This window comes from Gallus gallus, chromosome Z, assembly GCF_016699485.2.
Source record: "Gallus gallus isolate bGalGal1 chromosome Z, bGalGal1.mat.broiler.GRCg7b, whole genome shotgun sequence".
Classification (NCBI taxonomy): Eukaryota; Metazoa; Chordata; class Aves; order Galliformes; family Phasianidae; genus Gallus; species Gallus gallus.
The window spans coordinates 21,810,547-21,824,483 of NC_052572.1; the positions used below are offsets into that span (position 1 = coordinate 21,810,547).

The 13,937-nt window shown below is 37.4% G+C and overlaps 1 protein-coding gene across 21 annotated transcripts in view; it reads left to right on the forward strand.

Moving 5' to 3' along the window:
• The window catches only part of MAST4 (microtubule associated serine/threonine kinase family member 4), a 288,003-nt gene that overhangs the window by 244,749 nt on the left and 29,317 nt on the right, over window positions 1-13,937 (forward strand). For all 21 annotated transcript variants that reach the window (XM_015277617.4, XM_015277618.4, XM_015277619.4 and 18 more), the window contains 3 exons: window positions 1,363-1,495; window positions 5,141-5,208; window positions 7,528-7,613. In XM_015277617.4, coding sequence (XP_015133103.2) covers window positions 1,363-1,495; window positions 5,141-5,208; window positions 7,528-7,613 — 287 coding nt within the window. The remainder of the gene's footprint in view (window positions 1-1,362; window positions 1,496-5,140; window positions 5,209-7,527; window positions 7,614-13,937) is intronic.

The window sequence follows — 13,937 nt, forward strand, 5'->3', positions numbered from 1 at the left end:
CCAAGCTTGCCTCAGGTGGTCAATCAGAGGTTCAGGCCATGACTCAACAGTTCCCATACAGAAGGTGATTGGAGCCATTAGTGATCCTGGTTGTTCTCTGGGAGAGCAGGTTTAAGAAAGGGGAGAAGTGCTGTGCTATAGCAACTGGAAAGGAGGAGCGGGAAGTGTGAGAGAAACAGCCGTGCAGCCCCCAAGGTCAGTGCAGAAGAGAGGGCAGGTGCTCCACGTGCTAAGCAGAAGTTCACTGCAGCCTAGGAGAGGCCCATGGTGGAGCAGGCTGTCCTCTCTGATTTTAGTTTGCTTTTATTTCTCTCAGTTCACAGTGAATTAAATTAATCTTTCCCAAGACAAATCTTTTTTGCCTATGATGGTAATTGGTGATCTCCCTGTCCTCATCGCAACCCACAAGTATTTTTCATTATGCTTTCTCCTCATCCTCCTGAGAGAGCAGCTTCATGGACAGCTGGTGGCTAACTAAGGTTATTCCACCACAATGGTTGGAAAAAATTCTTAGTGGCTCTCACTGTATTAAGCGTTGTACCTGTTGTGGTTGATGGCCAGTAGGAGCACCTTGAAGAATGCAGTGTCTGTATGAGTGAAGTTTTGATATACGTACGTACAGATGGAATATTTATGGAAAGATAACAGAAGGTTATTTAAAAGAACAAAAATGCCCTATCGGTAATCTTTCTTGTTCTATTAAATGCACATAAATATGTTTCTAAGGGACTGATGGGATAGGAAAGGATTTTTTTTCTTACTCTTGGAGGACATGCCTTTTACATGTGGAATAAATTATAGTAGTAATATAGTTGGCTCCCAAGGGGTAATGTTTCATTTCTAGTTTTGAAACAATTGGATCAGTGAAGCTCAAATGTTGTTTTCAGTAGCTTACAATGACTTCATTCTGAAGTCAAGGACTTACTTAATTATATTTTCCTTAAAACACTTTACAGTTATACTTATTTAAAATACTTCAAAATTTCATTTAGAAGTGGAGAGCAATATATTTACAGTAGTAGATTTTTGTATGAAAGCAACTGTAGGGAGATGAAGTCTTATGTGGAATCCTGTCACTGAATAATGTGTTGCTGGTTATATCATTTCACAGAATACTGTGGGGAGTTTTGGTGGCTAGTAACTTCTTATTATAAAAGTACATGATGCAAAATTGCATGGCTTACAGCATGTTACCTTGTATAGGAATCATAATAGAAGGATAGGCTACTAATACTAGAGTAATAAGGTATTTTTTTTAAATAAGGGAAATATTTGTGATAGATACAGCTAAGGACGTTATTATATTAGATTCTCATACCTCAGTGTCTGCAGGGTGAATGATAGTTATTCTTTTTCTTTTAGGAATTTGATCCAGAAGAGTTTTACTATCTTTTGGAAGCAGCTGAAGGCCATGCTAAAGAGGGACAAGGCATTAAAACAGACATTCCCCGCTACATTATTAGTCAGCTGGGCTTAAATAAAGATCCTCTGGAAGGTAAGTGCATCTCCTGGTCCAGCTATAAATGTCCAGATGCTTCCTTCCCAATGTATCTAATTGTTGCAATACTTTGATTGTGCCTCAAGGAATCAAAGTAGTAATGAGAACAAAAAGCATTCACTAACCCATAGGTTCTGTCAGAAGCTTAAAGGCATTATAAAGGCCATCTGAGATTTTCTGCTATGAATACCGTTCACAGATGGCATCGTATCAAATGATACTCATCTTTTTGCATTCAGGCAATATAACTTCCTTATTTTAAGGCTGGCTGAAATTTACAGCTCTAATTTGGTATCTACTATTATCCAGCTGTAGGTATAACTGAAACTGGACTGATACGTAATTTGCCTTTCACTGCTCCCAGCTTCTACATCATATTCTCCCTGAAAAGGGTGTTGTCTTTTCCTATTGAAACTGTGAAGATTTCTTTTTCTGAGCAACCTATCTGTGCATAATTAGGACATATATAGGGGGAAGTTGAGTGGGTTCATGTAAAATTATTGTCATTGCAGAAATTTTTTTGTTGTCTGGTTCTTGTTTTAAGGACATTGTTGGTAAAACTAAAATTACTTGTCTCCTCAGCAGACCATTTTCTCTTTCATACTCAAATCAGATTCTATTAGTAGTGAAAAGTGGAAATTGGGTTCATTGCATTCTGTGCTAGTCCCACAGTTTGGAGTTCAGCAGAAGTGCTGTCCTGGAAAGTGGGTCTAACTAGTGCCATTTTGCTTGTCTTCTGTGTTATGAAAGAGAGAGAGATCTCTAGGAGGGGACTTGATAACACAAAATTGTGTTTCTGGTATTTAAAGGGAGCTTATGAGTAGGAGGGCGACCAATTTTATGTGTGGTCTGGTAGTGACAGGAAAAGGAGGATTGTCTTAAACCAAAATAATGGATATTTAAGTGAGACATTAGTAGGACCTTCTTTACTGAGAGAGCAGTGAAGTGTTAGAATGGGCTGCTCAGAGGTGCTGTGGATGCCCCATCCCTGGAGGTGTTGAAGGCCAGGCTGAATGGGATCTTGGGCAGCTTGAGCTGGTGAACGGCAACCCTGCTTGTGGTAGGGGGTTGGAATTAGTTGGAGTTAGGTGATCTTTAAGATTCCTTCCAACCCAAGGCATCCTATGATTCTATGAAAATAATTGTGGTAAGATGGGATTGGCTCTTTTTTTTAAATCAGTCTTCATAATGCAAGGTCATATTTCATTAAGGAGCACTATATGGTGTATTAAAATAAAATATTTTTTTCTTCAACTTAAGCAGCACTGATAGATATTGTCATGAGTTTAGTTAGATCTAATTAGATGAATATTAAAGGATTAAAAAATTAAAATTAAAAGATAAATGGAAGTTGAGCTTACTAGTAGTCCTCTTCCTGTCTTCTCAGAAAAGGAAATTGCTTTTGGTTTGAAATTGGTACCGTTGCATAAGGGGACAAACCATAAGCAAAAAATAAGAATGGCACTGTGAGGTTAATGCTCTCGAATTAATCATATACAGAGAATTATTTTCAAGGTTTATATACATTACTGTAAAGCATAAAACAAGAAGTTGAGAGAGCCTTTACACTTCTGTGTCCAGAAGTGGAAAATACTGAAAAGTATTTAGATAGAAGAAAGAAGAACCAGAAAGCTTTCAAATAATTATCTGTTAGTAACTGCAATCAGAATAGCAGCTCCACATAGAATTGTATTTACGTATTTAGTGTTTGTAATGTTTATGGAAGGGATTTCACTTCTCTACCAATAAAAAAAAGCTGAATGCTTTAGCCCCTTCCCTACTTGCCTTCTTTGTTTTCTGCCATAGCTGTAGTATCCTTTCTTTGAGTGAAATGATGCATGCATTACTTGGGAGATAATGCCAGATAAATTTATACTGTACTGAAAGCAATACCACAACAGATTCATCACTTATCAGAGACTGGTAGCTGCATTTTTGAAGAGTTCCCTGGGGAGAAATTCCGCCCCCCCTGGTTTTTAAATTTCCATCTTTACCTTTTCTGAATCATGAGACTTCAGAAATGGTTTAAATCAATGAAAGAAAAAGGGCAGATGTTTAATGGTATTTAGATGAGTTTTAAAAATCTCTTCAGGCATTACAAAATTGTTCCATGGCTCTGTGTTTTGAAAGCTGACTCTTGGTTCCATTCCATTAATACCTACTGTTTGTAAATAATATATATTTCTTGGATAATGGATATTTTGCAAAAGTTCTGTTTAAAAATGGCCCATCTTAATTTGCTATTTATGAAAACAATCTCAATTGAGAAGGCTGTCAAAGCATATTTTTCTATCTTGGGTAGTTCTCACTCATACTATAAAGGTTTCATCAGCACTTTTATTATAAAACCCTCATGTTCATGAAACTGAGTTTTGACAGAAAAATCCACTCCCTAGTTAGAATTTGGCCTGTATTGTTTAAGCCTAGACTCTCTTCTTAAAATGTTCATTCTTATGGGAGATGACTCTTCACTGTTTATTGACTTACATTCAGATTTTCCTTTGAATCTTTCTAACTTCTGATAAGCTTTAAAGATCTGTTTTGTTTTTGAAATTTTAAGTACTTCTGATTCTTACACTTCACAAATGTTGTTGTTGTAGTGATTAGATCTGAGAGTTTCTCTCAATCTGTTCTACCATTAAGTTATCTACATGCTTAATTTACAGTTAATGATTACAGTAAGAGTTCTGCGAAGAATTACCTAGGATTTCACTTCTAGTAATTGATTATTATAGAGAAAAATCCAGCTTATATATATCTATATGAATATTAAGCTACCTTTTTATATTCATAAGTTAACAGTAATGAGGGTAGAATTGCATCTAGAGGTTTCAAGTAGTCTTTTCTTTGATCCCCATCACGTAATTACGATCAAGTGTAGATCTTTGGCTCTGCAGCGTGTATAATTAACTATGTATATTAAAGTAATACTAAGTTTTCCAAGGTCTTTTAGCTGCCAGCTTTCCTGTTCAGCTTTTGTTACCAAGAGGAATTCTTAGTTCACAGGTCCCTGGAGAACATAATAGAGTTAGGAACTCTGCACCATAGACAGATTGGGACAACCTGGTAGACTTGCTAGATGTGCTAAAATCTAAGCATTTTGCAGAGAAGTAGTCTGTATTGGTAACTCCATAAATGATTAGCTTTGAGAAAAAGAAATCGCTTTTAGCTGGTTCTGTTAGGATTATCAGCATTTCTGTGCATAAGATGCAAACATTTGGAATTTATATCAGCCTGAACTAGAACCTTGTTGTTCCAACTACGAAGCTTTTAGGTAGTACATCAAAGATACGGTGCGCAGTTAACCCCCTGGTGGTCTGAGATCCTCATGATTTTTAGAAAATTAATACTCAGATCATACACAGACCACAGAATTCTTGCATCTCAGCAGTCATAATACTGCTGTTTATTGGTACTTGGTTGTTTAAGATTACATAGATGATGAATAGCACACATTCATTTTGCAGGTGGCATTAATAATGTAAATGCTTAGAAACATCCTAAAGTTACTTGGCAAGAACTACAGATAGGACAACTTGTTTACTAATGATTCCAGGAAAGTGTCCCTTCTCAGATTTTAGTTCGTTACTTAATTTTATACTTACTGAGGTTTAAAAAGGACTTTCTAATATTTGTTTCTAGAAATAGCTCAACTAGCTAACTGTGACAGTGGGACAGCAGAAACTCTGGAAATGGATGAATCAGTAACTGTAAGTTTTCTTCTTACAATGTTGTTTATGCTGTATGTGAATGAAGAAAAAAAGAGTCTGTCTTCCATTTTTCTTCTGGCATGAGTAAATTAATAGAACGGATTCTTAGGCTGTTGCAGGGTTTAGCACCATGCCACTTAGCAGGTAGAAGACTCCTGAAAAGTATTAAGCAAAACTTCCTGTTTTCCTTGGCGCTGCAGTATTTGGCTTCCGTGAGGCTACAGTAATCAAAACATGAAGGCTATTTTACCACAGTTTCCACCAATGACTGTTTTATTTCTGTTTAATGTAATTATTTTCCTTCTCTAAGAATTTACATACTTCTTTCTGAAAAGTAAAGCATTTTAGAACTATTTCAAGACAGTCTGCGTACATTGGCAACTAATAATCAAATGAACAGAGTCTAAACAAAGCCAGTCAAGACACGAGACGGTAATAAGCATGTTGGCAAAAAACCTGTTTCAGAAAGCTGTGTTGAAGTCTGGAAGATTGTGCATTATTCTTTTGAATCTATGTTTGAAAGTACTTGGCTACAGTCATGGGTAACTTACAGTAAAATTTTGTCAAATGCTGGTACAGGTTAGCAAAAGAAAAATGAGTTGCTGGAGATTATTGGTCTGAATGTTGTGGTGGGTTTTAACTTCTGTCTATTTAAATTATAATTTTAAAAAGTTAGTTATACTTTGCACATCAGTCAACAGTAAATGCCATTCCAGCATTTATTGTTACTTTCTAGTGCTAGCAGATAGAAAAAGTCAGTGCAATTTTGCAAGGATACATAGATACTTTACTGGCATTTGTAACTATTAGTAGAGTTTAAAATACAGGCATAGGGTGTCTGTTCCGGTAGTTTCAACATACTACATTAAGGGCATTATCCTCTCCTGAAATGTCTTATCTTGAGAAGGTTTCTGGTGTTCTGGTAAAATACAGGCCTGAGCGTTATTGGAAGGATACTGACAAATTGGAGAAAAATCAGAAAGAATAACTAAAATGCTGAAGGAATGTTCTAATTTAGATGGGGAGTATGTAGATGTAAGACTGACTTAGCAAGAGCTGTGAAATAGTAATTTTGAAGGTATTTGTGTTGCACAAATGCAGACTCCTCAAAGTTGAAGAAATGAAGTAAAAGGAAGGATAATGCACTATAAAAAGGGAATATAACTGGGGCTGTGGTGAAATTATGCAAGGAATAAAAAATACAGGGTGAAGATCTAGAAATATTTTATCAATGTGGAATAAACATAAGATAAAAACAACATATGGAAAGTGTAAAGACACAAAACAAAGAACAATTTGAAATAATGATAAGTATACAATTAGGAACAATCCTGTATTGGCAAGCAAATAGCCTAAACAGTTTAATAAATTGTCTCTTCCTGCTCCTTCATAGTTTGTTCTATTACTGTATTCACTAATTAGCACTGAACTGTTTCTCTATTAAGCATTTCATTGAAAATCTTCCAAGCAGATCTACACCCAACCTTTAATATTACTGAGCTGCCTTGATAGGGGTCACTGAACTTTTTGGAAATTTGGGAAGCATTTTGTATTTTGTAGGGTTGGAATAAGAAATTTAGGAATCTGCACTAGTGCATGCACATGTGCCCGACATCTCCCATTCCCAATTTACACTTAGTTGTCAAGATTCATTAAGATTACACCTAGAAAGTTGTACTGCATTCAAGATAACTCCGTTTTGAAAATGTTCTTGCATAAAAGTTGGTGAAGGTGACCACCATCATGATAGAATTACTGCATTTTTGTCTTTCCTTTTTTCGTCTTCGTGTGTCTCTTTCTATAGTCAATACTAAATTAGGTCACAGTCTTAGCATTAGTCAGAAATGTACAGAATTTTATTCGAAGTTAGAAGAGCTCATCTGCTTCAGATACTCCCAGGCTGATTCTGCCTACGTACTGTTGGAATCACTTTTACTTAAAAATCAAGGTCCGGTGAGTACCCAGTGTGATTCCCAGAAGTTTAGACCTCCAGACAGGAGTTGTCAGTAATTCCCTTTACTAGAAGCCATCACACCTATCTGCTGTAACGCTGACGTGGAGATGAGGGGACAGATGGCTCCAGTGTAACAGATACCTTTTGAGTGAGGAGGCAGCTTTGCTTCAGGAACTCCTTATGTCCTTCACTTTAGCTGAAATGCAGTCAACTGATTGGGTCTTTCAGCTGGTTCGTTGGGGTGTGACAGACTAATAGTACTTGACATTCTGGTTAGTTTTTTACTTTTTTTCCTAATTTCAAGGAAAAAAGTACTGTACTGACTGTGTTCTTTCTCCTTTTTTTTTTTTCTTTTTACTTTGAAGAGCTCTAATACCTCACTACAGCTCCGGAGAAAACCTCGAGAAAGTGATTTTGAAACAATTAAACTGATTAGTAATGGAGCTTATGGGTGAGTAATTCATGTTACTTGTAACAGCTTTTTCAGAGTTTTGCATAACTTCCCATTATTTCTTACTGCAGGGGTGATCATGAGGGGGATTTTTTTGCACTGCTGTATTCGTAATTTTTCTTTCCTACTTCATTGCTGATGCTTGAAGTTCACAAGAGTAACTTAATTTAAAGCCTCTTAGGCAGTAATGAAATACTGTGTGCTGCAGTAAGTTAAAATACTAAGTGCTACACCATGAGCGTTTTTAAGAAGTAGGTATAATATAATGCCAAAGATGAAATTTGAATGAAGCAAAAGGCAGGTTTTAAACCACCTTTTTAGTATTGGAAACAGCTTATGTTTATGCAGATCTGAAACAGAATGGGACATCATCTTTAAGTGAGGCAAGCTGTTAAAAATGAGTGCTAATTTGACCTAAAAATATTGGAGAAGTAGGAACAAATTTACTTAAGTAGGTCTGAACTGTTTTTTTTATTATTTTTTTCCGCTTTTCCGTGGACTCTCTTCTATCCCAGACAGCTTTTAAGGAGTCATTGTTATTTGGTTGGATTTTCTGGGTACTTGTAAAAATACAGAACTTACTGCCCAGTGGTACATAAGTTGTGTGTAGGTAACTCTGGAAGGCCAAGGGAGAACTAACATGAAAAAAATCTGTGATTGTAGTGAAAGTACTAAGTCTGCCAACAGGTAGAGCTACTGGTTCCTTTTGTGTTCAGGTGCCCTCTGTTAGCTCCTTGTTTGATTCTACTTTTCATTGCTAAGTTGTATCAGGACAGGAACTGCTGATACAGGAGCAAGAGAGTTTGTACTAGTTCAAAAAAGAGGGGTTCCTGTCTGGTAGTGTGGAGTCCATCACCAAATGAGACAGTGCTGCAGAACAGCATTGAAGGAAAGGACTGTGCTGCTCCCCGGCATAAGTCATGTTACATTGGCTCTGTCCTGTGCTACCTCAGCTTGAGGTGGGAAACAGCAGCTACCTGGTAGGGCTGTGGAAGAGAAAGCCCACTGGTGATCTGCCCACTGGAATTTTGCATGCTATTTTAATGGCCTTGGAATTATGGGCACAGTAATGCCTCTCTGCAGTCATGTTTATTTAAAGATAGCCCTGAGGTCTGAAGAGGCAGTTGATGTTTACTACTTCTGATCATGACAGCATATGTAGAGGCTATTTGCTTGTGACCAGACCTACTTATGTAGTTCAGCAAAAAGCCTGCAGGAGATAGCATAACTTGAATTAAAATTATATAAATATCCACATACAACTTTTCACAGTTCAGCCTCTTCACAATTCATTTTCTCAGAATTTCTCTGTAGGCACACTCATTACTCTGTGCCAGTTACTTCAAATTATCCCTTAAATTTTAAAAACCTTTTTTTCGTGCGCATAGCAGTAGTTTCTGCTCCCACCCCTGGCTGCTTCCATTCTTCCTTCCCCTGACAGATGCCTAATTCCCTCCTTTCCCCCTTTCATCTCTATCCAGTTTCCTCTTTGTCTTACTGGAGTAGGAGAAGAATTGTGCGGGGTATGTTCATGTCAGAGAAATGGGTGTCTGAGTCAGTGGACCTGTGTAATTTCCCAGTAGTTTTAGGTTAGTGTGCAGTGGGGAAAGGAGGGAGTGGTGGCAGACAGGCATGCCACAACTGGCAGTGTGAGGTTGACTGCCAGAAGTCAGACGTACAGTAGTCCTTTTGCTCCATAGCCCTTACAGTCATGAAGTCTCAACGGGCTGCTAAGGAATTCAGACTATAGACAGGTAAAGATTTGTAAGGTGGACAAAAGAGGATGAAAATAAGCTGAGGCTTTCTGCGGCACTTACAATGAAGGCATGTAGAACACGTCTTCTCATGTCTGTGACAGCGAAAATCAATACTGAACTATGTGAAGTGCCTTTTTAATGAGCATAACAGGTAAAATTGTCATAGCAAGTATAGTATTAGTTGAGACCCTGATAAATTGCTGAGGAAAGGTGAGGGTGAAGAACTTGGAGTGTATCTGGATTTTGTAGGAACTGTTATTGCCTTTGTCAGACGTTAAAACAGAAGTATGCTAGTGGTAATACAACAGTAATGTTAGAAGTGGAAACTGAAAATCCCATCAACTTTAGCGGAGTGCCATTTCCTTTCTTAAGCAAACAACGTCAAAGTGGATTTTGTTGGTCTGGATTTTTTGTTTAAATGATTCTTAGAAGAAAAATAAAGAAAGAAGATATGAACAAGACAGTGAAGGTAAAACTGAAAAATAGTTCAGAGCAAAAGGAATACATTCAGTGAACTGCTTGAGAGCAGATTTTACAAGTATATATTCAGCATTTTATAAAGTGAGATTAGCACCTGATCCCATAATTATGCTGGAAGTTGAGTAGGCTTGAATTCAAAATCTCTATAAAGAATTTCTGTGTGCTTGAAGTTCTCCATTGTGGTAAGTCAGATAAAAAGGGACAGTATTATTAGCAGATTTCTAGTGAGTATCATGTTTATGTTGACATCATACAGCTAGTGATGAATTTACTCAAAACTTATGGTCAGATTTAAAGAAGAACATACAACTATTACCTGTATACTTTTAAACTCTACAAAATGGAGCATAATTAAGCAGCAGTATCTGTTCCATCTGTGAATACGAAGCAATAAATTGCCCACTGGGAAAGTATAAGCAGTCAAAATAGAAGTGTTGTTATGCTACAAGGCTTTTTTCCCACTTCCACATTTTTCTAGGCCATTAACTTTGTGAAATAACCTGAATGTGTATGAATTCTGTCTGAACTTCATTGATTTAGTCTCCAAAATACATCAGTAGGCGTCTTTTGCGCTCTGACTTGCTTAGTATTCTATTGTAATGCTTTATTTATTTCAAGGAGGTAGTGGAGAGTTACATTCAGAACCAATTTAAGAAAAAAAAAAAAAAGAAATATACATTCTGATCTCCTTTATTTTATTGTGCTGTTTTTTGCCTTCATTAGCAAAACAGAAAGCTTTGCTTGACAGGGTAATTTTTGGTCTTGGCATACTGTAGCAGAGATTTGTCAGATATGCTAAACTTGATGAGTTTAAATATCAAGTATTGGTTGGGTAAACTGATTTGTAGGGCAATTAAATGATTGTGTAGTAGATTAGGTGTATCGGGCTGGGAATATACAAGAAGTTAAACAAGCTGTGAATCAGTAAACAAGTAGGGTGCTGGCCAAGTCACTAATGGTTTCACAAGCTGTTTGTCAGGCACTTTTTCAACCAGGCAAAATTTATCAAACTTCCCAGTTTTTCAAACTTATACTGCAATCACAGCAACATTTTTTTTCCATATTTCAACTACTGAGAGTTAACAGGTAGTGATGATATCAAATTTTGTCCTTCCTGAACATGCGGCATGCTACAAATAGGTGAAGGACTCTATTTCTCAAGTGCTTCTTTTGCAAATACAGAGCAGTTCTCAGGGATTTTATTCACAGGGAATCTAGCAGTAGTTTCATTAACGTGCGCCTGTATTTACTGGCTTCCATAAAGGTAGAAGTTGTTACAGTTAGATACAGACAGGCAATTTTACTGGCCAAAGTATGTAACATGCTGGAGTAGGTCTCTCATACAAAGAGGAGAATCACAGCCATTCTGTTCTCTTCTCTCATGCTATAGGGCAGACTAAGGTATATCCAAAATGTTTAGTTCACACTATACTGGGTGCTTGTCTTAGGCGTGCTGTAGGCAGCATTGCCTCCTTGCCCCCAAATAAATCTGATTTGGTGATGGGTATAATCTAGGCGGGAGGTGATGCAATGCTGTTTCTGGTTCTTCTGCTGGTGGTTCTGATCTTCACTATCTGTAAACTCTGCCATAATGATAGAAGCATGCATCATGGCCTCAGAAATGGCTGCCTTGCACTGGAGATGATTCAGACTGAGCAGTACAGAATTTAGCAATCCCTTCTCAGAAAATTGCTTTTTAAAATGAAGCATAGTCCTCGGTTAGCAGCTTTAACTTTTAAATAGTAAATGCAGCAAGTACAATACCTGTGTTTCCACAAGGAGTTCAAGGTCCTTTGACAAATTCGAGAGTCAGGTTAAAAGCAAGTGTCACAGCAGTATCAGCTGCAAGCACTGAATGTAGGCTAAATTTTAAAATATCTCTGAGAATTACTGAAGATCTGTAAACTAGGGAACTTATAAACAGGAGGGAGAGCAACTTCTCGTATGGGCAGGTAGTGAAAAGACTAGGGGAAACAGTTTCAAACTAAAAGAAGAGAGATTTAGATTATATGTTATGGAGAAATCCTTTACTCAGAGAACAGTGAGGCACTGGCACAGGCTGCCCAGAGGAGCTGCGTGTGCCCCATCTCTGGAGGTGCTCAAGGCCAGGCTGGATGTGGCTCTGGGCAGCCTGAGCTGGTAAGTGGCAGCCCTGCCCATGGCAAGAAGTTGGAATTGAGATGAGCTGTAAGATCTCTTCAACCTGAGACATTCTATGATTCTGTGACAGATCTGAAGACTGTTAGTATTTTAGTTATAACCAGGAATCTTTAATGTAAGCTTTGAAAGGTAGATTGCATAACAATTAAGTTGTAACAGTTTTTTTGTTGGTGTTTTTTTTTTTTTTTTTGTCACATCAACACTTGTGTAGCATTTATATTTATTCCTCGCTAAAGGTGTTTTAGAGATACTACTTCAAGGTGAATGGAAAATCTGTGTTAGAAGGCGGCAGTGTTTGGACAGTCACAGAGTTTGTTAATTTCTTTTATTTCTCTTGTAAATAAAATTTTGCTTGCTACACTTAAATACATTATCAATAGAATACAGAGCATTTGTGTACCTGCTGGCATCCATGCAGTGAAATCAGAGGGTATTTTAGAAATCCCATGGTGACATGTTATGAAACCAGTAGGACAAGGCAGGAAAGCCTTTCAAATTCTTGGTTTGAAAGCGTAGGAGGCTGCAACAGTGCCTCTGTGGCTGTGGCTTTGCAGGCAGGGATGACATACGACTGTTGTTGAGTGGATGGACAGAACAATCTGATGTTATGGATGGGTTGCTTTTGCATTAACGGAATTCTCAGAATGACAGTTGTCTTTTCACTGGAAATGACAAACTGGATATTACTGCTCAGTGCCAAGAAAATGAGAGTGAGAAATCATGTTCACTTAAAAGCACAAGTGAAACAAAGATAAAATTCTGTCTAATGCTTCTGGAATAGCGTCTGACAAGTAAAGAATGGAGCAACAGAGTGAAGTGAGCCTGTAGGGGAAAGGGAAGGCTGAGTTTCAGTGCAGGAACGAGGAGAACGTAGCAGGAAGGAGCTTCAGGGAAAGCAAAGGGAATCAGACCATCCCATTCTGCTTCAGAGTTTAAAACAGAAGAATACTTCAAAACTTGCAAATTGGGGTTCAAAATAAACATACTTGAACTCATGGTGGTTGTTCTCAACTTTTTATCTGGAATTTCAGTGTCTTGGCAGCTATGTGCTTTACCCTTAGCTTTCTGTTGTTTTGGTTAAGTTGAAGCACCAAGGAGGTGAGGCTTTTGTTTTTTTCACTTTGGTTTGTTATTCTTTGTTTTTAATGTTGAAGTGGCTGCTACGTTTTTTTCCCTCCATTTAACTGCTTGTCTCCTTGGGAAAGTTTCATTTTCTATTTATTAGTGACATCTCAGCAAATTCTTTCGAAGTATGGGAATCTCAGTAAGTTCAGGTTGCAGTTCCAATGATGTGCTTTGCTGGTTGTACCAGTAAGCAAGGGAAATGTACAGCTGTGAAATGAAACCATCCTGAAGGAAGAGAAGTAATCTTTAACTGGAATCCTTTGCTTCCATTCAGAGCATAGTGTTATTTGTAATGCTCTTAGCTCAGGTTATTGTGTTATGCAGAATATTGCATAATGATGTGCACTTTTGTGTACTGAACATCATTCAAAATCACTTTAATCAGTACAAATAATGTATGCATGTATAAGCATGAGAGAGAGAACTATGTTGCTTTTTTGTTGTGAATCTAGTATCTTGTGAATCAGTTAAATATTTTATTTTTTCCATGGGTTTGTGGATAAAAGAATTCTGGTGGAAATTAGATTATTGTCTCCCTGCAGCTAGAGGCTAGAGAATCTAATTTAGAGAGCTGTGGGAATTGTAACCAGTGTATCCGGATATTTACTGGATTGAATAGTTCAAACTTATTGGTCTTCGTCTTTAAATAAGACAGTGATTACTCTACAGATGTATATGATGGAAAGTATACTTAAGGCACCTGAAGAACTCACTTTTTTACAAGCCAAAAGTTCATGAAGGAGCTGAAATAGGAATAGAATACACAGTATTACAGGAGATTGAGAAACTTACGACAAATGAA